The sequence below is a fragment of the Gopherus flavomarginatus genome, chromosome 5 (assembly GCF_025201925.1).
Source record: "Gopherus flavomarginatus isolate rGopFla2 chromosome 5, rGopFla2.mat.asm, whole genome shotgun sequence".
Classification (NCBI taxonomy): Eukaryota; Metazoa; Chordata; order Testudines; family Testudinidae; genus Gopherus; species Gopherus flavomarginatus.
This window is the reverse complement of record NC_066621.1, coordinates 142802731-142829113: the sequence shown is the minus strand read 5'-3', so window position 1 is coordinate 142829113 and position 26383 is coordinate 142802731. Positions and strand designations below refer to the sequence as shown.

At 43.1% G+C, this 26383-nt stretch overlaps 1 protein-coding gene across 3 annotated transcripts; it reads right to left on the bottom strand.

Annotated features, from left to right (window-relative positions):
- Positions 1-719: 719 nt before the first annotated feature.
- PLD4 (phospholipase D family member 4) lies at positions 720-19750 on the bottom strand. Of its 3 annotated transcripts, XM_050952327.1 has the most exons (12): positions 19652-19750; positions 18293-18470; positions 15340-15429; positions 11894-12102; positions 11360-11543; positions 10186-10306; positions 9650-9777; positions 9210-9410; positions 8314-8453; positions 5376-5541; positions 3901-3997; positions 720-2425 (listed from the first exon to the last, which is right to left on the bottom strand). In XM_050952327.1, the coding sequence occupies exons 2-12, from the start codon at positions 18293-18295 to the stop codon at positions 2208-2210; spliced, it is 1557 nt and encodes a 518-aa protein (XP_050808284.1). In that variant the 5' UTR covers positions 18296-18470; positions 19652-19750; the 3' UTR covers positions 720-2207. The 3 variants fall into 3 exon arrangements, with proteins under 3 accessions (XP_050808284.1, XP_050808285.1, XP_050808286.1); XM_050952328.1 differs by lacking the exon at positions 15340-15429; XM_050952329.1 differs by lacking the exons at positions 9650-9777; positions 10186-10306.
- Positions 19751-26383: the final 6633 nt, after the last annotated feature.

Below are 26383 nucleotides of genomic sequence, written 5' to 3'. Positions count from 1 at the left end.
AAGTAATAATGTTGATGTAATATATGAATACTTCTGTAGGCACTTGACTTGGTACCGCACAGTATTTTAATTAAAAAACGAGAACTATATAAAATTAACATGGGAGACATTAGCCAGATTAAAAAATGGCTAACTGATATCTCTCAAAATGTAATCGAAAATGGCTAATCATCATTGAACATGTGTGTTTTTACTAGGGTCCTCCAGGGATCTGTTCTCAGCTCTATGCTATTTAACATCTTTATCAATGACCTAGAAGAAAACAAAATAATCACTGATAAAGTTTGTAGATGACACAAAAATTGGAGGAGTGATAAATAATTTAGAGGACAGGTCACAAATTCTGAGTGACCTGGATCATTTGGTAAACTGGGCATGTCAAGGCTGGTTCCCCACTCTTGCACCTCGAGTGCAGCAGGTGGGGCTCGCAAGGATTCTAAAAATTAATACTGGCCACTCCAGGCTGGTATTAAACTCCCAAAGTTACAGCTTCTCTCTGACCTTGGATGGGTAGATGCTTCCAAGTGCAAAATCCCTTTGAGAACCCAGGAAGGCACACTTGGGAATTCCTTCCTGTGGGGTACCCTCAAGCCCTTTCACACACACACACCCTGGGGAGGAGCTGAGAAAGAAAAAACAAAAGAAATCAGCTATTGCTACCAGCTAATTAAACAACCTGTGCACAAACCTCTTAGGACACAAAAAAATCAATCCTGTTCTTTAAAAAGGTAAATTTTATTAAAACAAAAAGAAAGAAAATACACCTGAAAACTTAGGCTATTGCTAGATTTAAAAAGAGCAAATACAAGAATTAAGCATCAAGAATGGTTTTCTTGAGGTCCAGCTTAAAGGTTACAAGCAAAACAAAAACATTCGGGGTTAGCACAGAGGAGTCCACAAGCCATAAAGAAATAAAAGGAGATAAACTTGATCTACTTACATACCTGGAGGTTTCAAATGAGGAGTTTCTAGGTATGATAAAAATGATTTTTCATACCTAGCTCAAAGCTTCTTAAAGCATAGTTGTTACCCTCTTCCCTTTCTCCGGAGTACAACACAGACAGACAAAGGTGAAGTTTTTCCCCAATTTTAAAAAGTTTTAGCCCTCTCATTGGCTCTTTTGGTCAGGTGCCCACTCCCTTCCTTTTACCTATGCAGGGAGACTTTTTAACCCTTTACAGGTAAAGCAAGTAGAGAACAATTACTCAGAGGGATTTTATAGCTAACTGGCTGGCTGGGTGTCCATAAAAGGGAGCTATCCCCCCTTTCATTTATCACAAGGTGTAAGCAAACAATATGTATTTTAATATGGCTCAATCTAGGAACTAAGAGTGAAGGCCATACTAACACAATAGGGCACTCTGTCCTGGGAAGCAGTGACTCTGAAAAAGATTTAAGGGTCACGGTGGATAATCAGCTGAACATGAGCTCCCAGTGTAACGCTGAAGCTAAAGAGCTAATGCAAGCCTGGGATGCATAAACAAGAGAAGCTAAAGTAGGAGTAGAGAGGTTATTCTACCCATATGTTTGGCACCAGTATGACCGCTGCTGGAATATTGTGTTCAGTTCTGATGCCCACAATTGAAGATAAATTGATAAAGGTTCACTAAAGAGCAGGGCTGGCCCCAGCTTTTTTGCTGCCCCAAGTGGCGAAGAAAAGAAAAAAAAGAAAAAGCCTCGATCGGCGGCACTTCGGCGGCAGCTCTACCGCGCCGCTTCATTCTTCGGCGGCAATTCGGCAGCAGGTCCTTCCCTTCCCCCGCTGAAGACCCGGGTCTTGGGTCATGGGGGATTCTCCATCACTAACAATTTTAAAATAAAGATTGAATATTTTTCTGAAACATCTACTCTAGAAATTATTCTGGGGAAGCTTGTGTGATACAGGAGGTCAGACTAGATGATCACAATGGTCCCTTCTGACCTTGTAATCTATGAATCTGCATCTTTAGGTGATTAAATCTGGTCCATATTGTGCCCTGGGTTGCTGCTTATGTGGCCCATGCCTCATGCTGTCCCAGACAAATATACAAATATTTTACATATTAACTGCCAAAAATTATTTGATTATACAGGTATATTGAACTATGCGTTCAGAACATTAAGCAGTGGGCCATACCAGTAGGAAATAATTTCTTTGACAAGTAATAAAAAATAAACTATGTATTTTGTGTATATTACATTTCAAATAGAAAGAAAAATGTTGAACTTTATAAGTAACTTAATCCCTCTTCCCAGGCACAGTCTTTCTGCCCATGTAGATCTTCCATATTTACTGAATATTTGGAATTCCAGTCTCGTTCAAAAAGATTTTTTAATTGTTCCTGTATAACTGGCTTCTTTCTTTGAGGATCTGTTGAAGTCTGATTGACAATCAGCCCAACTCCAGCTGTATTACTAAAGTAATCTTTTGACCAATTGGAAGTCCCTACAGGATAGAAACATTGATGGTTAACAAGGAAGAACAAATTTTATTTCAAATATTTTGTTGGGCAGAGGGGCAAATGGGAGACGTGACGTTGGATGAAATTTCAAGCCTGGGGCCTATTGTTAGACTCTTCAATACATATTTAAGGCACCTAAATGTAAGTGGACTGATTTTCAGAAATGTGGTACAACCACAACTGCCATTAAACTCAATGGGAGCTGCAAGTCATCAGCGTCTTTGAAAATCAGGCCAGCTGTTTCTCATTTGAGGGCTCCAATACAGATGAGCAACTTAAGTGTCAACTGGAGGCTCTTTAGAAGTCTAATACAATGGAGGTTGCGGCACAGATGCACTGAATGTACCCATTATAGAAATAGGAGCAAGACACAAAGTTTGGATTCAGGCATGGGGCGGAGAGGTGATTCCAGATCTGATATTTTGGTTCAGGTCCATAACTAGTAAATTTATTTCACTCTGCACTCTCTCTCTCTCTCTCTCTCTCGGTTTTCTGTGCGGCAGTGCCTTAGCTACAATGCAATCTTTGCAAAGCTTTTAAACCATCAGAAGAAAAAGACTAAATGAAAATAAGGTATGCAGCTGAACTTTACTTGTTACAAGAAAACAGGGTCTAGCTAAATACAACACCTACAACCACTATGTTCTCTACTTGGGATCTAGCTGAATGTGATTTCTGATGCTCTGTCAACAGCTACCATAACGCAATGCATTGAACACTGTGAATAAATCCAAATTTTAGTACGTAGGGATTCTGTGGCAAGTGGTCTCACTCAGACAAATCTCTCATTCATTCCAAGAGGTTCTTTGGGTAGAAAATAAATTCTCATTGTAACTAACTGCACCTCTATCTTCTGAAGATAATTCAATAGGACACAAACACACACTGACAGAGGGGTGAACTTGGTAACCTCTTCCATTGCTTACTCTCATCTAGGATTCTAATATGAGAATGAGACATCAATACCAACATGGTGGTTAAAAATTTAGGGTGTGTTAGGCCCCTGTATCCTCCACTCCACTCCTGAAATTCTGCTTAACAAACAATTGGTCAATGGATTCCTCTCATTAAGCTTTTGTTAAAGCAAAATAATGTTTTTTTTCCCTGGAATACTAAGTGTCATTGCATGAATCTAAACACACAATTTATGAGATTAGTGTGAGTGCTTGACAATAATACTAATCTCCGCTCATTCAAGGCCATGTACTTCATTTTTAATAGTTCACAATCCAATAAAATAATCTCATGCTGAATTTGCCCTACATTATTTTCTCCCATCATGTCTTTACTCTTCTATCCAGTGCAAATATTTTGCTAACGCTACCACTATATGTTTCTGCACCATTCATGGTAAATTTAGCTACCATTTGACACGACACCCAATGCCATTTCAGCTCTGTCCCAACCCTGTAGTTCTGATCATGTCTGAAACTATACATATTCAAAATAGGATGCTTACCAATATAAGCCACTTTATCAGTGACCATATATTTGTGGTGGTTCACTCTCCCGAAAGGGATGTTTGTGTGATTCAGAACTGGAACAATGAAGATTTTCTGGATGGAAAATAATTACAAAGCATACGTAGAATTACTGGAGTAAGCATAGATTATATTATTGGATGCTGCAAACTTTCTTTGTTTTCAAATAAAATTCTATATAGAATAGAATAGAACAGAACAATATTTTCAAAAGCTCTGGCTTTAGATGGTTTATAAAACAGATTTTGCTATTAGTCAAGAAAAGTAACTTGGACAAACAGGTGACTCCACTGTGAGCAAAACTGGGTAAGACAGCGTGATCAGATAAGTATAATGTGTACTTCACAACGTTCCATCTGTGAAAGAGCTATCATATTACAGTAAAGACAGCTAAATACAGTTTTAGACAGCTGTTTAATAGTCTTACTATTCTACATTCATCATTGATTGTTGAGCATTACTGTACAGTTGAATGGGCTGATCCCAGATACAGGCTGGTATTGCAAAGAGCAACAGTGCCTTACATTTTTTTTACTTTAATTAAAAATTACATTTCAAGCCATTGTTTGTTATCTTCCCTGCTAAAAATCCATCTGTCTTGATTCGTTTATTCTCCTCTATCCATCCACCTGCACCAACCTGGGAGCGCCCCACAGCCAAGGCTTTCACCCTAGTAACCAAATTGGTGTATTTGCAGGGAGGTCACTAGTAAGCAGTCCCATTCATAAAAGTGTGAGTGGTGCTACTAATCAGATAAAGTGTAATTTCTTAACCATGCCATGCCAGAAAGATGATGCTGTGAAAGTTGTTAGAGGCTGTGAAGTAGAGATTATCAATTAAATTACCACAATGATTGCAATGAGTCAGCTATCCTCTTTGTAGATTTCTTTGCATGTGCAGTAATATTGTAAACGGGTTTGAAATAAGTACAGCCATTGCTTCCTAGAAGAATAACATCATCATCATCATCATCACCACCAATCCCACAGGGATGTAGAATCCTTGCAGAGCAAGTGCCAGCTGGTTTGGTCTTTAGCTAGGTCCTTAAGATGGTCTGGCTGTATATTCATTTTACATCTATCACTGGCAATCGCATTGCACCACCAAAGCTTTTGGCAACTACATAATCGCTATCCATATAGTGGCATTCCTTGGTAAATATGCTTCATAATTCACTGGTCTTCCACCCTAATAATATGTCCAAGAAAGCTGCTGAAATCAAACCATTGCTGGTGGAAGCGGTTGCTGGGTTCAGTTAAGAATAATGTTGAATAACATCGCCTATGTCCAAATTTCAAAGGGCTATTGCTGCAAGGTCTGTAATCAAATTTGTATGCGCTTGCATTTGTGTATACAGCTGTACATTTATACACACAAGTAGTTGTGGTGCCTGCTTGAAAGCTGCCTTTTTTAATGGATGGCCCATTATGTCAAAAGAGTTTTCTTATCTTACCACATCGATGGTGATGTTGGTATGTGGATCACTGAGAGCACGAAGTGACTGCAAATAATGGAACATGGACGGGTCAGTGTGGAGCCAGCAGCTGATCAAAAGCCTGATTTGTACATTGTGGTTGAATGCCACACGTCTCAGAGCATTGTCAATGTCTGGCCAGTATCTATAGGAATGAAAGTAAATGAACAGAAAAATACATTCAGAGAAAACTGAGACAAGAAATACCTCCCAGCACACTGATAACAAAATAAGCATAGCAATAATAATGTAGAGCTGGATCATTCCTTTGATAGTACTACCTGGAGTCAAAGGCAATGGGGAGCCCTGGGGATAAATCAGGAGTCATTTTGCAGAATGCCTCCTGGATATGTCATGTGCACATAGGCTTCTTCCCACTCTATACACTGGTCTCACTCCATCAGCCAGTGCAGACGGAGGAAAGGGCATGGCACCATCTTCTCTCCATCCCTGCCTGCCCCCATTAGTATGCTGTAAAACCACAAAGGAGTAAAGACCCTGCTCTGAGTGCAGGGACTACTGTACTTACTGGCACTTGTACGAGCCACTCTGTGGGGGAAGGCTGGTGACAACTTCCATGGAGGGCAAAGTATGGCCCATAATTACTAACTCTTAACACCTGCGTAACACTTTCACTCCCTAGAATATAAAGCACTTTACACAGGAAGGGAAGCATTATTAGCCCCATTATACTGATGGGGAAACTAACACACAGAAACTTGCCCAAGGTTCCCCAGCAAGCCTATGGTGGGTTCATTTCCTTAACCTATTCCCCTACCACTGGGAGATGTCTGAGTGCTTCCAAAGGGAATTATTAACCAACAAAACAAAGACCTAGGGCTTTGTTTCCTCAGACCCTCTCTCCCTCTGTCACACACACACACACACACACACACACAAACACACACACACAGAGTCATCTCACTGAAAGCAACAGAGCTACTCATGTGTTTTCAGAATTATGTCCATGAGCCATAATATATTTGGAAGTCTTGGAAAAGCATTCTGTTTAGGGACTATTCTCCATTGTTTTACCCTTTTTCAATTAATTAACCCCTGGGTATGAAAACAGAAGCTTTGTTCCTTCTGAGTTCAGCTGCCTCAGCTGCTTCTTTCTGCCCAACCTGAACTAATCAGCCACAGTTTGTAACATTACAGCTGGTTGCTGTGGAGATGTGCAAGGGCTCAATCCTGCATTCCCTGGACCCTCAAACTTCCATTTGCATCAGATCAGGAGAGAACATAGAGAACATAAACGGGGGATTAAGGCTTCAAATGGAGAATGCACAACATTAATAAATGGACTCCTAAGGGGAAAAAGAGCCTGTTTTCATACAAATATTCTTAGCGAAAAAGAATGGGAGAAGAGAAATACAGAAAATCAAATATATGACATTGAACAGAATTTCCTCTGAACGGTCTGATTTGCAAAATTATCCATCGGGTGGCAGCTGCTCTGTGAGTGATTGGATAATACTTTGATATTAGGAAAAACTTTCTAAATAAAAGGATAGTTAAGCACTGAAACAGGCTTCCATGGGAGGTTGTGGACTCCCATCGTTAATGGTTTTAAGAATAAGTTAGACAAACACCTGTCAAAAATAGTCCAGGTTTTACTTGGTCCTGCTTCAGTGCGGCGGACTGAACTAGATGACCTGTCAAGATCCCTTTCAGCCCTACATATCTATGATTCTATAACCCATCTCTCTTTATAGATGCCTAGGGCTGCAGGTAATACACACTGCCGTGCATTCATTATGGAACAATGATCATTTCTGAGCACATGTACCATGATATGACTGTTGATAGATGCATACACTAAATGGCAACACGGGACCCAGTATGTTCCTCACAGCAGACTTGAAGCAACACACACATGTAATTACATATGATCTCTATCAGGCTTTTTTTAGTGATTAGATAACCCAGAAGTGCTAGATACAGATATAATTTAAAATACACAGAGAGGTTGGCTGCATACAAACTTCCTAATTCAAGTGCAGCTGAAGGTTTTTGAGACTTTTTTAAAAACATCTCACTCCACAGATTTCTGTATTACTCAGAGTGAAGCTTATGGTCAGAGATTATATAATTCTAAACCTAGAGAGAATCTGATGGTAGTCCACAGAGCACTAGCTGACCATATAGTGCTTGCTACTTCCCTTCTTTTATAGCTCCTTCTGCAGGCGTTCATAGCCTCAGTGAAGAGTCTGAATGCCCATAGAAGTACTTGTAAAGTAGCAGGAAAAGGTAAAAAAGCTTCATCTAATACCACAACCATAATGGGAGGAAGCAGAGGAGAACAGAGACCACTGAGAGATACCAGGAGGAGCAACATTTTCTATGGAAATTTTATCCCAAACATATCTCCCTAGGTTTTTGTAACTGCTATTCTTTTGCCTTGAGTAAAGTTTGGAGGGAAAGGGCCTGATTCTTCAGCCTGCGTAGGTATTTACTCCAGTAAACTTTCTAACAGTAAGTGTAGTTAACAACAACTAGGCTTCCATGAGAGACTGAGGAATCCCCGTGATTGAAAGATTTTAAGAACAGGTTGAATAAACACCTGTCAGGGAGGGGCTATGTTTAGTTGGCCTTACCTAAGCACAGGGGGCTGGACTTCATGACTTCTTGAGCTCCCTTCCAGCTCTACATACATTTTCATGAAGTTATGAAGTGAGAGCAAAGGCAATGTAAAATGCTACCAAAACAGAAGGGTAGTGTTTTACACACACTTTGCAATGGCATAACAACTGCAGAATGTCCAAAGTCTCAGTTCACTCCATGGGTTAAAAAAACAATATTAATATTTCTAAGGGGGAGGAAATGCTGCATTTTTGGTAAGAACAAATTTCTGCAAAAGCAAAGGACATTTAGTTATGAAAACAGTTGACTGCTTGATCCAGGTTTAATCTCTTACTTTGCTGGGTGTCTGAAGCGGGTTGTAGGAAAATACTCCATGACTGAGATATACACATATTCTTCTGCATCATTTATAACGTCAATAATAGAAATGAGGTCGTGAGTACGACCCTTTGGGCAAAACGCAGGAGGAGAGGCCTGTAAAGAAGGGAAACTAAGTCTGATGATCATCGTACTTTTCTCTGTTCCTGTCCTACTATTTAAATTTTCTTTCAACAAACTTTAATTGATTGAATTATATTAACCTCTACTCAGTTTTGATTACACATACAGAATTTCCCGAGCTGTATTCATTTACAGGTTCAGGAATTGTGTAAACAATTTTTAGGTTCGAAAACTGGACCCCAAATCCCAGAATATAATCAATGTGCCCACCAGCTAGCTAATATAATAAGGAAGAAACCCTATAGAATAGGTCAGTAATTCTGTATTTAAAATCTACTAGCCATTATAAGGTAGTAAAAGAAGGTTTAAAAACCATCATGGGCTAGAATTGCAACACACTATTTACTACAGGCCAGATTTTGAGACTCTTATTCACACTGAGTAATGCATTAATCCTAAAGTAGTCTCTTTCAAATGAATGGGAAGACCTGAGCAGTAGGTTACTACAAAATGTGAGTGACCTATGGCAGGATCTGTCCCTATGTTTTCATCTGAAGATACAGGGCCTGGTTCTATATCCCTTACTCACTTTGCGTAGGACCTTATTCCATGAGTAGCCCCACTGAATGGAGGGAATTCAGTATTCCACTGAATTGTGGAATAAGTTGCTACTCAACCTAAGTAGAGCATAAATGAGCCCGAGTAAAGAGAAAAATACAGAATATGACATTTCCAGCAAATAGTTTGCCACAGTTTACCAAAAAATATTTTAATTTTAAATCTGCTTACAGAAAAATAGGCTGTTGTCAAGGTTCCATTAAACTGCACGTCCAGAGGTCTACACTTGTTAATTTTGGTGGAGTAATTGCTCGGCCATGGAGAGGGAATGGTGGCATTAGCATGCCCAAGATCCCAGTATGTTCTGAACGTTTTCCACAGATCATTGGCTAAGCAGCTGCAGTTGTATATCACAGCACCAACTTCTTTCACCTGCAGAGAGAGTAAACATATGTCAAAACCCGGTCTTACACCTCAAAGGCTTTCTTCACCCCACATTGTTTTCCTGATGTGCCCATATTTTATATTACTGTCATGTGTTGGCATGGAGAACTATAATCAAATATGTGAACGATAATTTCTCACACAGCTCTGAAATTTATCCCATGGATATCATCTCTACCATGTGTATTGAGGTGAGTTTATGTTTAGCAGTATAAAGTACATCTGACCTGAGAAAATGACCTCCAGTCCATATTTGCACTGCCAATATACATATGTTTCATGTCTACAATCCAGAATTTGGAATGCAGCACACCTTTTGTCAAATGTCCAAAATTGACCCTTCTTACATGAGCCCCTAAGGAAAGATATTGAGTAAGGGGGAGGGGAAAACAAACATGTTTTAGCTAAAGTAATTCCCAACACAGTTTTTCATTTTAATATTAACATGAAAATGGAGTGTAATCTGTATCATTCTTGTGATGACCAGAACATGTATGGATTTCTAGTATTTGTATAATATATGTATATTAGCTAAAACAACTTTCAGAAAAGTACCTTAAATGTATATCAATATTCACAAAGGACCCAACCAGCAAAGCACTTAAACTCATGCTTAACTTTAAGCATGTGAGTAGTCTCATTGATTGCAAATTAAACATGAGCTGGATTGGATCCTTGGGTCCTTGTTTACAACATTATTTACTTGGGTCCGTGTTTACAACACAGCAGAACTGTTGAGGCCTTGTGAATTACATACAGTTACCTTTTTTCTTCAAAACCTTAAGATCAGTTGAATTTACAGCTAAAGTTGGCAGGCTTGTTGCAATATACACTGAGACATTCTCCATAAGTAAACTTTCAAACTTCTTCAGAATATCTTCACCCTGCATATAATGCACCTCTCATTATGCTGCACTGTGACAATGAACAGCAAGGACCTTCTAAAAACAGGTACTTCATTTGAAGGAAACACACACAATACAAGGATGGGAATGTTTAATCTTTAAGTGAGTTTCAGCTAGAGATGGACTAAAGACACAAAGTAAAGACCTTGATTCAATTTATAAATACAACTTTGCTTCCTATCAATTAATATAATTTGCTGTAAGGTCATTACAGCCAAACACAGAAAACATTAGAACTGAAATATTTCTGCAGTTCAAAGATGAAATACAAACAGCAACACAAACTATTGGCTGATGATACATTGAATTGATTTTCTGAATCATTTTTATTTGAGGATGAAAGTAGTAGGCATTATAACAGGATGAGCTGGCCCTTTAAGAAGGTAGGGGCTCAGCTGCACCTCTACCACACCTGTCTCTTCTCCCAAGGGGAGGAAATGAGCAAAATCATGTGATAGGCAGGTCATAGGAGGGAGGAAGGGCTAAGAGCAGCTTGTGGGTCACAGGGAGAGAGAGAGAAGTACTGGGATGGCAGATAGAACAGGAAGGGGACATTGGAAGGAGCGGCAGGGCAGCCGAGATAGTGGAAAGCCCTGTTGTGTCGGGTTCTGAAGGCTGGAAACCCATAGAAGAGGGTGAGCAAGGTTTTCTCCTACACTGCCACCTAGTGAGGTGAAGCAGTGATCCCTGCAAACAAGGGCAGGCACATGAAGACTGAATAGAGGCCAGGAAAGGGAAGAGCTGAGCCTAGAGCAAGGGCAGCTTTGGAAGAGAAGAGAGACTCTTGGAAAGGAAGATCAGAGTGGAAGACTCTTTTGGTTTTGTGTTTGGTTGGACTCTGGTATCCTGGACAGCTTGGCTTTCTTGTGATTTGGCTAGAGGGCTAAGCCACCTCTGTCATGTCAAGCTCTGAAGGCCAAGAGAATGGTATGAGATGAGGGTAAACTGTGGCAATGGAGGCTCCTGGAGCCAAACCGGATAGATGCACTGCTCCATGGATCATATGTGGGCTTATTCCTGTTTTTCTCTTACCTCTTCAGAAGATGAGTCATTTACATGTGTATCTTCTCCTGTGAGAGACCAGTAGTAAGAAGCCACATGGATTCTTTCCTGTGCCATGTTGAGGAGACCCATCCATGCTTGGTACAAGGGTTTTACAGTGGTGCTATTTGTCTCATAAGGCATGTCATAAGGAATACTTTCCACAAGTTCAAAACTGCAATGGCAATTGCATATCATGAAGCAAACATTCATGAACTGAAAGTCATCCATGCAGGACATTGAAGAATATTCCTCTCTATCTGCGGTAATGGACAATTCTAAATTAGAACCCCAAGGGCTGGGCAAGATGACCAAAGAGTGTTTGTTGGCTCTAGTTTCTGAAATCCCATGAGATGTATAATCAGAAAGTTTAATTATCTTCCCAAATTAGTGTTGCTTTATAAACTGTTACAGTATGTTGCTTTGCTATCTGCCTCCTTTTGAGGTTGTTAACATTATGACTATTTCTCTATCAGTTGATTAACTCTCTCTCTCTCTCTCTCCAAACCATCGGATCTGGCTTACTTGCATGAATCATTACATCTATTGACATTGTCTTCATTAATCATCTTGTCTTCCAAGATCTCTCCAAAGAGTCCTTGCTCCTTCATCTGCTGGTAACTGCTGATAATGGTTTCTTTGTCCTTTGGAAAATCTATGTTGACTGGTTTTATGATGTAAATAGCCATCAGGACAACAAACACAACTATTGAAATCACTCGTATGAACTGGACCTAGAAGAAAGTTCATGTTAGAGATGGTTTGTCATAGCTGAAAAGCCTTCCAAGAGCCATTAATACTGTATCGGGTACCTATCACTTTACAAACAAGTACCTGAATGTTAACTCTGCTTTCAGCTACTATCAAACAGTTCATTTGCACCAGATATGTCATTCAGACCAAGGACTCTGAGCTTGGGGCTGATTTTACTTTTTAAATTTTATTTTATACCAATACACCAAAAATCTTTTCTTTAATCAAACTTTATTTGACATGTTTCATTTTTCTTTAACACAAGAATAGCAGATATTCATCTGTAACGCAGCCTGAAATACTGAGTCATAACCATAATTAGTATATTTACAAACTTGGGAAAAAAACAAGCAAGCAGTTTTGCAGAAGTCAGAAATATAAATATAAATACAAATCAGAAACATAAAGCCATTTTTTGGTTTCAGGCCATTGTTTGTTTTTAGACTTCTATACCTCAAATGTCACTTTGGAAAGTGGAACTTAGCAAACCATTAGTCCATGAGATCGATAGTGTTCCTCTTTATGCTTTCATTTTGGTCTAACAGCTTGGTGTTTCCCTTTTTCTGTGTCTTTCATAACCAGAAGGTCTGGTGAACTTACTTACATACAGGTACAGTCCATGCACTCATTATGAAACTTACAACATAATAGTGACCTCTATATGACTTTCCTATATTAAGGAGATCAAGCAATGGAGCAATAATTATAAATATTAGGATCATTTTTATCTAGTCATGCCCAAACCCTCAAAGGTGTTTAGGCACCTAACTCCCACCGATTTCAACTCTAGAGAGTACCTCTTGCAACTCTTAGGAGCTGGGAATGTTTGATCCCTTGTGGAAGGCACTCAACACCTCTGGGCTCTAAAACCTCCAGAGTGTGGACCTTCCTTTCCTATTCATTTGAAAATGCCTGATAAGCCCTAGGTGTAAATGTGAACAAACAAAAATATTTGTGTCATGGTATAATTCCCCACTCTGAACCTTAGCGTCCAAAAGATGGGGTACCAGCATGAATTCCTCTAAGCTCAATTACCAGCTTAGTACTTGTAGCGCTGCCACCAACCAGGAATTCCAGTGCCTGGTACACTCTGGTCCCCCCAAAACCTTGCCCGGGGACCCCCAAGACCCAGTTCCTCTGGATCTTAACACAAGGAAAGTAAACCCTTTCCCTCACCGTTGCCTCTCTCAGGCTTCCCTTCCCTGGGTTACCTTGGAAGATCACTGTGATTCAAACTCCTTGAATCTTTAAACAGAGAAGAAAATCCACCTTACCTCCTCCTTCTCTCTCCCCCTCCCAGACTCTCCCTGAGAGAGAAAGTAATCCTAACACAGAGAGAAATTAACCTTTCTCTCCCCCTTCCCTCCTTTCTCCCCACCAAGTCCCTGGTGGATCCAGACCCAGTCCCCTGGGGTCTCACCAGAATAAAAAAAACAATCAGGTTCTTAAACAAGAAAAGCTTTTAATTAAAGAAAGAAAAAACAGTGAAAATTATCTTTGTAAATTTAAGATGGAATATGTTACAGAGTCTTTCAGCTATGGATACTGGGAATACCCTCCCAGCCTAAGTATACAAGTACAAAGTAAAATCCTTTCAGCAAAATACAAATTTGAACTCCTTCCAGCCAAATACACATTTGCAAATAAAGAAAACAAGCATAAGCCTAACTCGCTTTATCTACCTAGTACTTACTATTCTGGACATATAAGAGACTGTGTCAGAGAGATTGGAGAGAAACCTGGTTGCACGTCTGGTCACTCTCAGAACCCAGAGAGAACAACAACCAAAAACTAACAGCACACACAAATACTTCCCTCCCTCAAGATTTGAAAGTATCCTGTCCCCTGATTGGTCTTCTGGTCAGGTAACAGCCAGGATCACTGATTTTGTTAACCCTTTACAGGCAAAAGAGATATAAAGTACTTCTGTTCTATTAACTCTTACTATCTGTTTATGACAAATTGTAAATAATAGAAATTAGCACAATTAGATTTTAAACACTCTAAGAAAACATCTAAAATACCACTTATAGTGTAAATCTCTGTTTGGTTTTAATTTTTATGTAAATTCTCCAACGCATCCGACGAAGTGGGTATTCACCCACGAAAGCTCGTGCTCCCATACGTCTGTTAGTCTGTAAGGTGCCACAGGACTCTTTGCTGCTTTTAGAGATCCAGACTAACATGGCTACCCCTCTGATACTCTCTAATGTTTGCAACACTACCATCAGTTGAAGGGTGAAGCTCTGTATAAAACAAACCCACCTAGAATGAGCATTTTGGCCTGTAACGTTAACAGATTACAGATGGATCATCTAATTAAGAAATGGTGTGACTCACAGTCCATTCCCACTCTCCATGATGTCAGTTGCAAAATTCGCATTGATTTCAACAGGGTGAGGATTTCCCTGAATGAATGTTAATGGCATGGGTTATATTGTAATATGAGTTTGCAAGGGAAGAAATCCACATAGAAAACAACCTGTGCTTAGCTCCCCTATGCCAGAGTGCTGGGAGCAAGCTTGGGTGGATAAAATAATTCTAATGGATTGTTACTTGGTGGCTAAATCAGGGGGAATATTCACCCCAGTACATTCACCCCAGTCTAGATAATACTTAGTTTTGCCATGAGTACAGGGAACTGGGCTATGATTCTAAGACACATACACACACAAGGCTCGATGAATTGCTTAATCCCTTAAAATAGTATCCAAATGGTACATCGGCCTTGCAGATGAATTTCATCTTCTGTGTTACATGGGGCATTTTAAAGGGTAAATCCACAGTAATTTCACTGAAGTTAGTGGCCCAGATCCTCAGGTGGTGGGTAAATTGACGGGGCTCCATTGACTTCAGTGAAGCTGTGCTGATCTACACCAGCTGGAGATGTGGCCCACTAAATTTGTCTATTTATCTATTTGCCTCCTGTCACTGTTGGATCTGAGCACCAATGAAGTACATGGCACTGCTTGCACGAGTGGGCGTTACTCTCACAAGCAAAGGCTGCAGGACTGGTCTGTATATTGTCACACACTATGGGGCCGATCAGGCCACCGGTTAAGTCAATGAGGATTTTAGTCACTGACTTTGCTGCAAACAGGCTCAACCCATATAATCAAAATATTATTAATAAATTGCTATTTTTTCCCAGTGAGCTTGATATAATGCTATGTATTCTCAGTTCTCATTCACTCACCACGGTGTGTTTGAATACCTACCACTTTGATGCCTTTTTGGTCATTTGCGTTTAATTTCACATAGGAATACTCATTTAACAGCAGGGATTTTTTAAAAGCATTTTTTCCAATCTGCAAAACAGAAACATATGTACGGAGGAAAAAAATAAGAAACTGAATTACATACTATGGCAACATTTATATAAAGTCTGTTACACACAGAAAACCAGGCTACTATAGTTGTACTTTATGGAGTTGTGGAAATGACAAGTGTACAGAACAGCCATCTTGTTATGGAGCTTTGGTGACATTACTAGAAACCAAGATGACATGGCCCAGTCTTTGCACATGGAATGCATTCCCTGTAGCTAATTTGCACGGAAATGACCCTCTCATTCTTCAGATCTCTCCTCAAGATCCACTTCTATCATGGTGCCTACAAATAAATTAGCCAACTAATAATGCCAAAGTACAGAAGCTAGAGGGGATAATGGTTCTTTTTCAAATCTAAATTGTCTAACATTTTCACTGTATATTTTGTCCTTCTTCCCTACCCTGTGCACTGGGGTTGGCTTCTTAGATTGTATACAACCACAGATAATAAACAACAGCCCACACATGCTCAGGAGGGAAAGCTGTGATTCCATCTATGGGACTGGTTATTATTATTTTTAATCATGTTTATTACAGTAGTGGCTAAAGACCAACCAAGAATTGGGCCCCTTTGAGCTAGGCACCATACAAACACAGAGTATTGGCAGCCTCTGCCCTGAAGAGCTTACGGTCTAAATAGACAAGACAGACACCAGGTTGTGGAAGGGGTATAGAGTGACCCATGTGATGGTGGCAAACACCATCTTAGTTCCACTACATTGTGTGGGATGTGGGTTTAGTTAGGAGGCGGTCACCTAAATGGAAAGAAAAGGGAAAGGGGACATTGAAAGGAAGGGTCATGTGGGGGACAGGCCAGATGAAAAGAGGGTAAGCAGGTAGGTGTGGAGTGAGGCTGAAGGGAAGAGATTGTGAGGCATTGGCTACAGAGCTGGGGGAGGGGCACTGCCCAGGCTACAGCCTCACCATTTTTAAGCAGGTACATGGAAAATAAGGTTGCTATCTTAGTTTTCTATTCTCATGCTGGTTGCCAGTCAAGAGATGTAATCTGCTGGGGTTTTGGCTGCGCAGCCATGTGCCTGGGGAGTCTCGTAACGAGTGACTGTGCACGTCACGGTTGGGAGCATGCTGCAACCGGCACCTAGGCCCCAATCTGCATGCACAGCAGGCAGTGTGCTGCATGCCTGGCCTTCCCCTGCCAGCTGCTGAAACCATGCAGGTCCTTGTAGTGCTGGGCATGGGACTGGAAGAGGGAGGGACCTGTTACCCGAGGGCGAAGATCGCCAGCAGGGAGGGGTAAGGTAAGGAATGGAGTGGAGTGGGGGTGGCAGGGGCTTTTGGGAGGGGACAGTAGGGAGAGTCCCCCAAGGGCTCAGGCTCCTGGGAGGAGGTGGGTGTAGGGGTTCATTGGCCTGGGGGCAGGGATGGGCACGCTGATGGTGGGGTAAGTGATGTGCCTGAGAGGGAAAGAAGAGGTTCAGGCAGGGTCGGGAGGGGGAAGAAAGGGCAATGTATCCCTCCACTTTAAATGGCACTCCATAGCCCCTGCTGGGACAGAAGGGGAGACCTGGAGCAAGCAGCTAGTCAGCACAGAGCAAAGAAAGTCCAGTCAAACATGTAGAAGATTCTCTGAATGTCCAGAGGTCCCTGTTGTGGCAGCTTTTGCAGCTGCACATGCGGAAGGCACCACCTGGGTCTTAGTCCCTCCAAAACATGGGGGGGGCTCCCCTGCACAGCTCTGGGTCTGGAATGGGGTATTGGGGAGAGAGGATGACCAGGCTAGGCCCCATTTTACCCCCTCCGCCCAGTGCAGCAATCCCAGCAGCTGCTGCTTCTGGCTAGAGCGTTTGGTGACGAACCTTCCATTCTGAGTGCACTTGGTGGAATTAGAGAGCTCAGATATAGGAAAGCCCCGTGAGGTGCCATCTAGCCCATCCCACTCCCCATGTTAAATCCTTTTCTGCCGCCTGTTGTCTGATGCCAGCAGGATCCCTTTAAAGAATTACAGCCCCATTATATGCGCCTACAGATACATTATGCCTTAGCATTTAGAACTTGCAAAAGCGGCAATTAACATGTTTCACTTCTCTTTTCCGGTAACAGTTACAAGATGGGTTTGGACAACAGCATTTCTCTTTCACATATTGTCATGAACAGCCTCCCACTTGCCATAAAAAGCACATAAAATAAAAACCCCATTTTGTTCAAATTCGGGAATTCTCTGTACCACTGACTCTGATGCATTAAAGTCAGTCGAACTATACCTACTTACACAAGCTGAGGATGTGGCCCCAAAGTTTAATTTTCAAAAAAATGAAAAAATAATAATAATAATAATAATAAAAGAATACACTCTGGAATCAAACAGAACGCTTAAAAGAAAAGCAGAAGTAGTAGCCCGATAAGGAACCACAACTCGTTAACAGCTTTGTTTGACTTTGGTGGACTTTAGTCACTGAAAGTAAGTGACAAAGTACAAAGAAAAAAAGTCTTATTCAATTTTGCTTATCAGATTTCAACCAGTAGGCTAATACTAGACTACCTGGATATATACAGGTTGGGGCATTTAAGCATCATATAGAGGTGGAGTGGGGTTTATGCCCTGCAAAATCCCTTTTGATTATGTTGTATTAAGGGACTGTTAAATAGTAACAGCAACAAAAGAGCCTCAGTTTGGGCTTCTGGTGAGATTTTTTCTCTGGGAGAAATGAACTGTTTCAGATTCCGAATTTCAAACATTTACAAAGATGAGTCTCTAGAATAAAACACCGTCCCCAGATAAAACAGATAGAAGCTGTTTTATGTGCCTCAAATTAGTAAGGTGCATTCATCTCCCTGTTTCCCAAAAGTACAAGATGACAGCATAATCGTTCAAAGTACTTACCATCTTGGCAGACTGTCTGCTGTGAAAATGCTCTCCCTTCTTTTGATCAGGCTCACAGCTGCTGTTCTGGCAGCCAGCAGACAAAATCTCCTGCAACAGATTTGTCCCCCTTCTACTCCATTCCACGTTTGCTTTTTGCTGTAGATAACTTCCTCTTCAGGGCAGGGGTTTCACAAAGCTCATAAATAGATAGAGATCCCAAGTTACTATCTGGCTCTGCCTATCTGAGTGACACCTCAGATTCTGGGGCCCAATCCTCAGCTGGTGTAAATCAGCATAAATCCATTGAAGTGGCTTTCCAAACAGCTCCTAGGGCCCTGCTTCTGTTGAACTAAATGACAAAATTTCCACTGGCTTCAGTGGTGCAGGATCAAATCCTAGATCAGCACTGAAAGGCTACAGAGGAAAGGTTGTGTTGGGGGGAGTAATAGCTCTTCAATGCAGTGTCCACATGAGATGTTCCAGCAGGTTTACTTCAATAATATCAACTCTTATGCACTTAGCACAAGCGCTGAGGGCCCAAACCTGCAAGGTGCCATGTAACAAGCTGTGCTAAGTACCCTGGACTTGCATCGACTTCAGCGGGTGCTGAGGGGACTTAGTATACCTTGCTTGCATCTTGCAGGATTGAGACTTTAGTGCATAAAGGTTTTTAAAACACCAGGCAAGATCCTGGCCCCATTGCAGTCAAGGCAGGACTTCCATACCTCATCATTGGGCCCATCCCCTAGCCCACCACTCCCCTCTTAGATTAGGTGTTTCTATCACAACAGACATAAAAGAGGCTGAACCAAAGGCACAGATTTAACAGCCAGCCACGCTGCTTTGACTACATACCAGGGCAATATCCTGACCCCACTGAAGTCTATGACTAAACTTCCATTGATTTCGATAGGGGCTGGGATTTCGTCCCAGGTGCAGCACCACCCACTACTGAGCGCTGTATGCCAGGCTTAATTCTGGTCCCCTCTAGCACATCATCATGCCGGTTTATTAGCATCCTCTCTCATTTATTAAACATGATACTGGAGCTGGTGGCAGGAGTGATTCCTGCTGTCTGCATGAGGCTAAAGATCCAGGACTCTGAAATTGCACAAGACAACAATGAACAGTTTGTTAGAAGCAAATCTTCCTTTCAAATCCAGATCGCCCAGGACACCACCCTGTAATTGGGTTGCCCCTTTTGGCAATGAAAGGGAGCTTAATCGGAAAAATCTCTAGCCCACTTGAGATGCCTGAAAGGTGCCTAGTTTTCAGAAAGTGCTGAGCACTTTCAGGCTCCTTCGAGGCATTCTCAAGCTGAGGCTTCCAAATGCACTAGTCACATTTGGAAAATCCTCTCCATAATGATCTTCTTACCTGCACATGCACCAACCCACAGGGAATCTGGAATGTTGCCACCAGAATCCAGGAAATGGAGACATTTCTTCTCCCCATGGTTGGCTCACTGTCCAGCTGCAATTCTGATGGTAATATGCCCTCCTGCTTTTCAGCCCTCTGTGGTCTAGCTGCCCCCTATTTGTCTGCTCTCACATTCACTTCCTCTGCCAGCTCTGCATTTCTAAACTTAGCCTTCTCTCCATCCCCTCCTCTCTTCACAGCTGGGGCTCCCTGTAGCAACCAGCTGGTAATCTCACACTTGCCTCCTACAGAGAGCAAACCCCTCTCACTTTAAAAACCTTCCTCTTCAGTTTAGCCCAGGACTGACACACACTCTCCCTCTGACAAACAAGTTAGAACCCTATTTTGGGGCAGGCGAAGGATAGCAGGCGGCTTCAGGCCCAGCACGCCAAGCGTGTGCTTGTGGTGGCATGCTGCGGGGGGCGCTCTGCCGGTCACCGGGAGGGCGGCAGGCAGCTCCGGTGGACCTCCCGCAGGCATGCCTGTGGAGGGTCCACTGGTCCCGCGGCTCCGGTGGAGCATCCGCAGGCACGCCTGCGGGAGGTCCACCGGAGCCGCTGGACCGGCGACTGGCAGAGTGCCCCCACGGCATGCCGCCATGCTTGGGGCAACAAAATGACTAGAGCCACCCCTGGGAAGGATGATATATTACAAGACATTGCACTGGTAGACATGGGAAGTTTGTGAAACAGAAGCTGCTGAGTTAAAATGCTTTCATTGCCAGAGTTAATAATAAAGATGCTGCAGTTATTTTAAGCTTATCATAAAAAAAATTCAATTTGGTTTATAGGGCTATGTAGGTGGTACCCGAATGACACCACAAGGATCATGAGTGAGAGGGGAAGACAAAAGATCCTGGTTCCAGTCCTCTACTATTCAACTCCCATCAGTGATGGGGCAGGGTCTCTCTTGTGCAGTGACCCATAATTTATCAAGGGCCAGGATATGCATGAAGCTCACTAGATGCTGACAGAAGCCTCCTGCATGCTCTTTCCCACTTTAACAGTAGCTTTTTTAAGTGGGGTATGTGGCTTCTGTCTGCCTCCTGGAGTTGCCCACGACCTAACAGCAGAGAGAAACAGAGAAAAGGCTGACTCCTGCTCACTCTAGCCTCCTGAAAACAAAGAACAAAGTGTCATTCTTCTCACCTCTTTCAAAAATAACAAACAAGCCTCCGCTCCAAGGTTTGCTTGTGGCAAAGCAACATGGTACAGCTCAGCTGAGCAGATTAGGAGATGGGATGTGTGAACGAGAGACCTTTTCCTTCAGGGGGACTATACCTTAATTCCATCAGTCAATGGCCAGGCCCAGTGCGAGCATAAATAAGCAAAGCCGTGATGTGTGACCATGGGGCTTTCCCCTGCTTGAAACCAGGGTGTTCTTTACTCATGCAAACTGCAGCTTTCTTTGTTCACAACCAGGGTTTGGAGAGTGACAACTACCCATGTAAAAGCAGCAAAGGATCCTGTGGCACCTTATAGACTAACAGACGTTTTGGAGCATGAGCTTTCGTGGGTGAATACCCACTTCCTCAGATGCATGTAATGGAAATATCCAGGGGCAGGTATATATATGTGTGCTAGCAAGCAAGCTAGAGATAACGAGGTCAGTTCAATCAGGGAGGATGAGGCCCTGTTCTAGCAGTTGAGGTGTGAAAACCAAGAGAGGAGAAACTGGTTCTGTAATTGGCAAGCCATTCACAGTCTTTGTTCAATCCTGAGCTGATGGTGTCAAATTTGCAGATGAACTGAAGCTCAGCAGTTTCTCTTTGAAGTCTGGTCCTGAAGTTTTTTTGCTGCAGGATGGCCACCTTAAGGTCTGCTATAGTGTGGCCAGGGAGGTTGAAGTGCTCTCCTACAGGTTTTTGTATATTGCCATTCCTAATGTCTGACTTGTGTCCATTTATCCTTTTCCGTAGAGACTGTCCAGTTTGGCCGATGTACATAGCAGAGGGGCATTGCTGGCATATGATGGCGTATATTACATTGGTGGATGTGCAGGTGAATGAACCAGTGATGGTGTGGCTGATCTGGTTAGGTCCTGTGATGGTGTCGCTGGTGTAGATATGTGGGCAGAGTTGGCATCGAGGTTTGTTGCATGGATTGGTTCCTGAGCTAGAGTTATTATGGTGTGGTGTGCAGTTACTGGTGAGAATATGTTTCAGGTTGGCAGGTTGTCTGTGGGCAAGGATTGGTCTGCCACCCAAGGCCTGTGAAAGTGTGGGATCATTGTCCAGGATGGGTTGTAGATCCTTGATGATGCGTTGGAGGGGTTTTAGCTGGGGCTGTATGTGATGGCCAGTGGAGTCCTGTTGGTTTCTTTCTTGGGTTTGTCTTGCAGTAGGAGGCTTCTGGGTACACGTCTGGCTCTGTTGATCTGTTTCCTTATTTCCTCGTGTGGGTATTGTAGTTTTGAGAATGCTTGGTGGAGATTTTGTAGGTGTTGGTCTCTGTCTGAGGGGTCAGAGCAGATGCGGTTGTACCTCAGTGCTTGGCTGTAGACAATGGATCGTGTGATGTGCCCGGGATGGAAGCTGGAGGCATGAAGGTAGGCATAGCGGTCGGTGGGTTTTCGATATAGGGTGGTGTTAATGTGACCATCACTTATTTGCACCGTGGTGTCAAGAAAGTGGACCTCCCGTGTAGATTGATCCAGGCTGAGGTTGATGGTGGGGTGGAAGCTGTTGAAATCATGGTGGAATTTTTCCAGAGTCTCCTTCCCATGGGTCCAGATGATGAAGATGTCATCAATGTAGCGTAGATAGAGAAGGGGTGTGAGTGGACGAGAGCTGAGGAAGCGTTGTTCCAGGTCGGCCATGAAGATATTGGCATATTGTGGGGCCATGCGGGTGCCCATAGCAGTGCCACTGATCTGGAGATATATATTGTCATCAAATTTGAAATAGTTGTGTGTAAGTATAAAGGCACAGAGCTCAGCAGCCAGTTGTGCTGTGGCATCATCAGGGATAGTGTTTCTGACAGCTTGTATTCCATCTGTGTGTGGGATGTTTGTGTAGAGAGCCTCTACATCCATGGTGGCTAGGATGGTGTTTTCTGGGAGGTCACCAATGCATTGTAGTTTCCTCAGGAAATCAGTGGTGTCGCGGAGATAGCTGGGAGTGCTGGTGGCATAGGGTCTGAGTAGAGAGTCCATATATCCAGACAGTCCTTCAGTGAGAGTGCCAATGCCCGAGATGATGGGGCGTCCAGGATTGCCGGGTTTGTGGATCTTGGGTAGTAGATAGAATAACCCTGGTCGGGGCTCTAGGGGTATGTTGATTTCTTCTGGTGTTAGTGTAGGGAGTGTCCTGAGTAGATGCTGTAGTTTCTTAGTGTATTCCTCAGTGGGATCTGAGGGAAGTGGCCTGTAGAATTTGGTATTGGAGAGTTGTCTGGCTGCCTCCTTTTGATAGTCAGACCTGTTCATAATGACAACGGCACCTCCTTTATCAGCCTCTTTGATGATAATGTCAGGGTGGTTTCTGAGGCTGTGGATGGCATTGCGTTCTGCACGACTTAGGTTGTGAGGCAAGCGATGTTGTTGTTCCACGATTTCTGCCTGTGCACGCCGGCGGAAGCATTCAATGTATAGGTCCAGGCTGTCATTTCGACCCTCAGGAGGAGTCCATGTGGAGTTCTTTTTCTTGTGCTGTTGGTGGGAGGGCACCCGTGTATCAGTGCACTGTTCAGTGTTGTCCTGGAAGTATTCTTTGAGTCGGAGACGGCGAAAGTAGGCTTCCAGATCGCCACAGAACTGTATCATGTTGGTGGGGGTGGCAGGGCAGAAAGAGAGTCCCCGAGATAGGACAGACTTTTCTTCTGGGCTGAGTGTGTAGTTGGATAGATTGACGATATTGCTGGGTGGGTTAGGGGTACCACTGTTGTGGCCCCATGTGGCAGGTAGAAGTTTAGACAGCTTACAGTCCTTTTTCCTGTGAAGAGAGGTGAAGTGAGTAATGTAGATCTCCTGTCTTATTCTAGTGAAGTCTGTTTGTATAGAAGTTTGGTTATTAATGAGAGTCTCCAGGTTGGAGAGCTCTTTTTTGATGTTTTCCTGTTTGCTGTATAGGATGCTGATCAGGTGGTTCCTCAGTTTTTTTGATAGAGTATGACATAATCTCTCACTGTGGTCTGTGTAGTATGTAGATAGCAGTGGATTTTTTACCTTTAGTCCATTTGGTATGATGTCCATCCGTTTGCATTTGGAAAGGAAGATGATATCTGTCTGTATTTGTGCAAGTTTCTTCATGAGGTTGATGGATTTCCATTCCATACGGCTAAATGCAGTGCCTTGCATGGTGTCAAGTATCAGAGGGTAGCCGTGTTAGTCTGGATCTGTAAAAGCAGCAAAGGATCCTGTGGCACCTTATAGACTAACAGACGTTTTGGAGCATGAGCTTTCGTGGGTGAATACCCACTTCCTCAGATGCATGTAATGGAAATATCCAGGGGCAGGTATATATATGTGTGCTAGCAAGCAAGCTAGAGATAACGAGGTCAGTTCAATCAGGGAGGATGAGGCCCTGTTCTAGCAGTTGAGGTGTGAAAACCAAGAGAGGAGAAACTGGTTCTGTAATTGGCAAGCCATTCACAGTCTTTGTTCAATCCTGAGCTGATGGTGTCAAATTTGCAGATGAACTGAAGCTCAGCAGTTTCTCTTTGAAGTCTGGTCCTGAAGTTTTTTTGCTGCAGGATGGCCACCTTAAGGTCTGCTATAGTGTGGCCAGGGAGGTTGAAGTGCTCTCCTACAGGTTTTTGTATATTGCCATTCCTAATGTCTGACTTGTGTCCATTTATCCTTTTCCGTAGAGACTGTCCAGTTTGGCCGATGTACATAGCAGAGGGGCATTGCTGGCATATGATGGCGTATATTACATTGGTGGATGTGCAGGTGAATGAACCAGTGATGGTGTGGCTGATCTGGTTAGGTCCTGTGATGGTGTCGCTGGTGTAGATATGTGGGCAGAGTTGGCATCGAGGTTTGTTGCATGGATTGGTTCCTGAGCTAGAGTTATTATGGTGTGGTGTGCAGTTACTGGTGAGAATATGTTTCAGGTTGGCAGGTTGTCTGTGGGCAAGGATTGGTCTGCCACCCAAGGCCTGTGAAAGTGTGGGATCATTGTCCAGGATGGGTTGTAGATCCTTGATGATGCGTTGGAGGGGTTTTAGCTGGGGGCTGTATGTGATGGCCAGTGGAGTCCTGTTGGTTTCTTTCTTGGGTTTGTCTTGCAGTAGGAGGCTTCTGGGTACACGTCTGGCTCTGTTGATCTGTTTCCTTATTTCCTCGTGTGGGTATTGTAGTTTTGAGAATGCTTGGTGGAGATTTTGTAGGTGTTGGTCTCTGTCTGAGGGGTCAGAGCAGATGCGGTTGTACCTCAGTGCTTGGCTGTAGACAATGGATCGTGTGATGTGCCCGGGATGGAAGCTGGAGGCATGAAGGTAGGCATAGCGGTCGGTGGGTTTTCGATATAGGGTGGTGTTAATGTGACCATCACTTATTTGCACCGTGGTGTCAAGAAAGTGGACCTCCCGTACCCCTAACCCACCCAGCAATATCGTCAATCTATCCAACTCACACTCAGCCCAGAAGAAAAGTCTGTCCTATCTCGGGGACTCTCTTTCTGCCCTGCCACCCCCACCAACATGATACAGTTCTGTGGCGATCTGGAAGCCTACTTTCGCCGTCTCCGACTCAAAGAATACTTCCAGGACAACACTGAACAGTGCACTGATACACGGGTGCCCTCCCACCAACAGCACAAGAAAAAGAACTCCACATGGACTCCTCCTGAGGGTCGAAATGACAGCCTGGACCTATACATTGAATGCTTCCGCCGGCGTGCACAGGCAGAAATCGTGGAACAACAACATCGCTTGCCTCACAACCTAAGTCGTGCAGAACGCAATGCCATCCACAGCCTCAGAAACCACCCTGACATTATCATCAAAGAGGCTGATAAAGGAGGTGCCGTTGTCATTATGAACAGGTCTGACTATCAAAAGGAGGCAGCCAGACAACTCTCCAATACCAAATTCTACAGGCCACTTCCCTCAGATCCCACTGAGGAATACACTAAGAAACTACAGCATCTACTCAGGACACTCCCTACACTAACACCAGAAGAAATCAACATACCCCTAGAGCCCCGACCAGGGTTATTCTATCTACTACCCAAGATCCACAAACCCGGCAATCCTGGACGCCCCATCATCTCGGGCATTGGCACTCTCACTGAAGGACTGTCTGGATATATGGACTCTCTACTCAGACCCTATGCCACCAGCACTCCCAGCTATCTCCGCGACACCACTGATTTCCTGAGGAAACTACAATGCATTGGTGACCTCCCAGAAAACACCATCCTAGCCACCATGGATGTAGAGGCTCTCTACACAAACATCCCACACACAGATGGAATACAAGCTGTCAGAAACACTATCCCTGATGATGCCACAGCACAACTGGCTGCTGAGCTCTGTGCCTTTATACTTACACACAACTATTTCAAATTTGATGACAATATATATCTCCAGATCAGTGGCACTGCTATGGGCACCCGCATGGCCCCACAATATGCCAATATCTTCATGGCCGACCTGGAACAACGCTTCCTCAGCTCTCGTCCACTCACACCCCTTCTCTATCTACGCTACATTGATGACATCTTCATCATCTGGACCCATGGGAAGG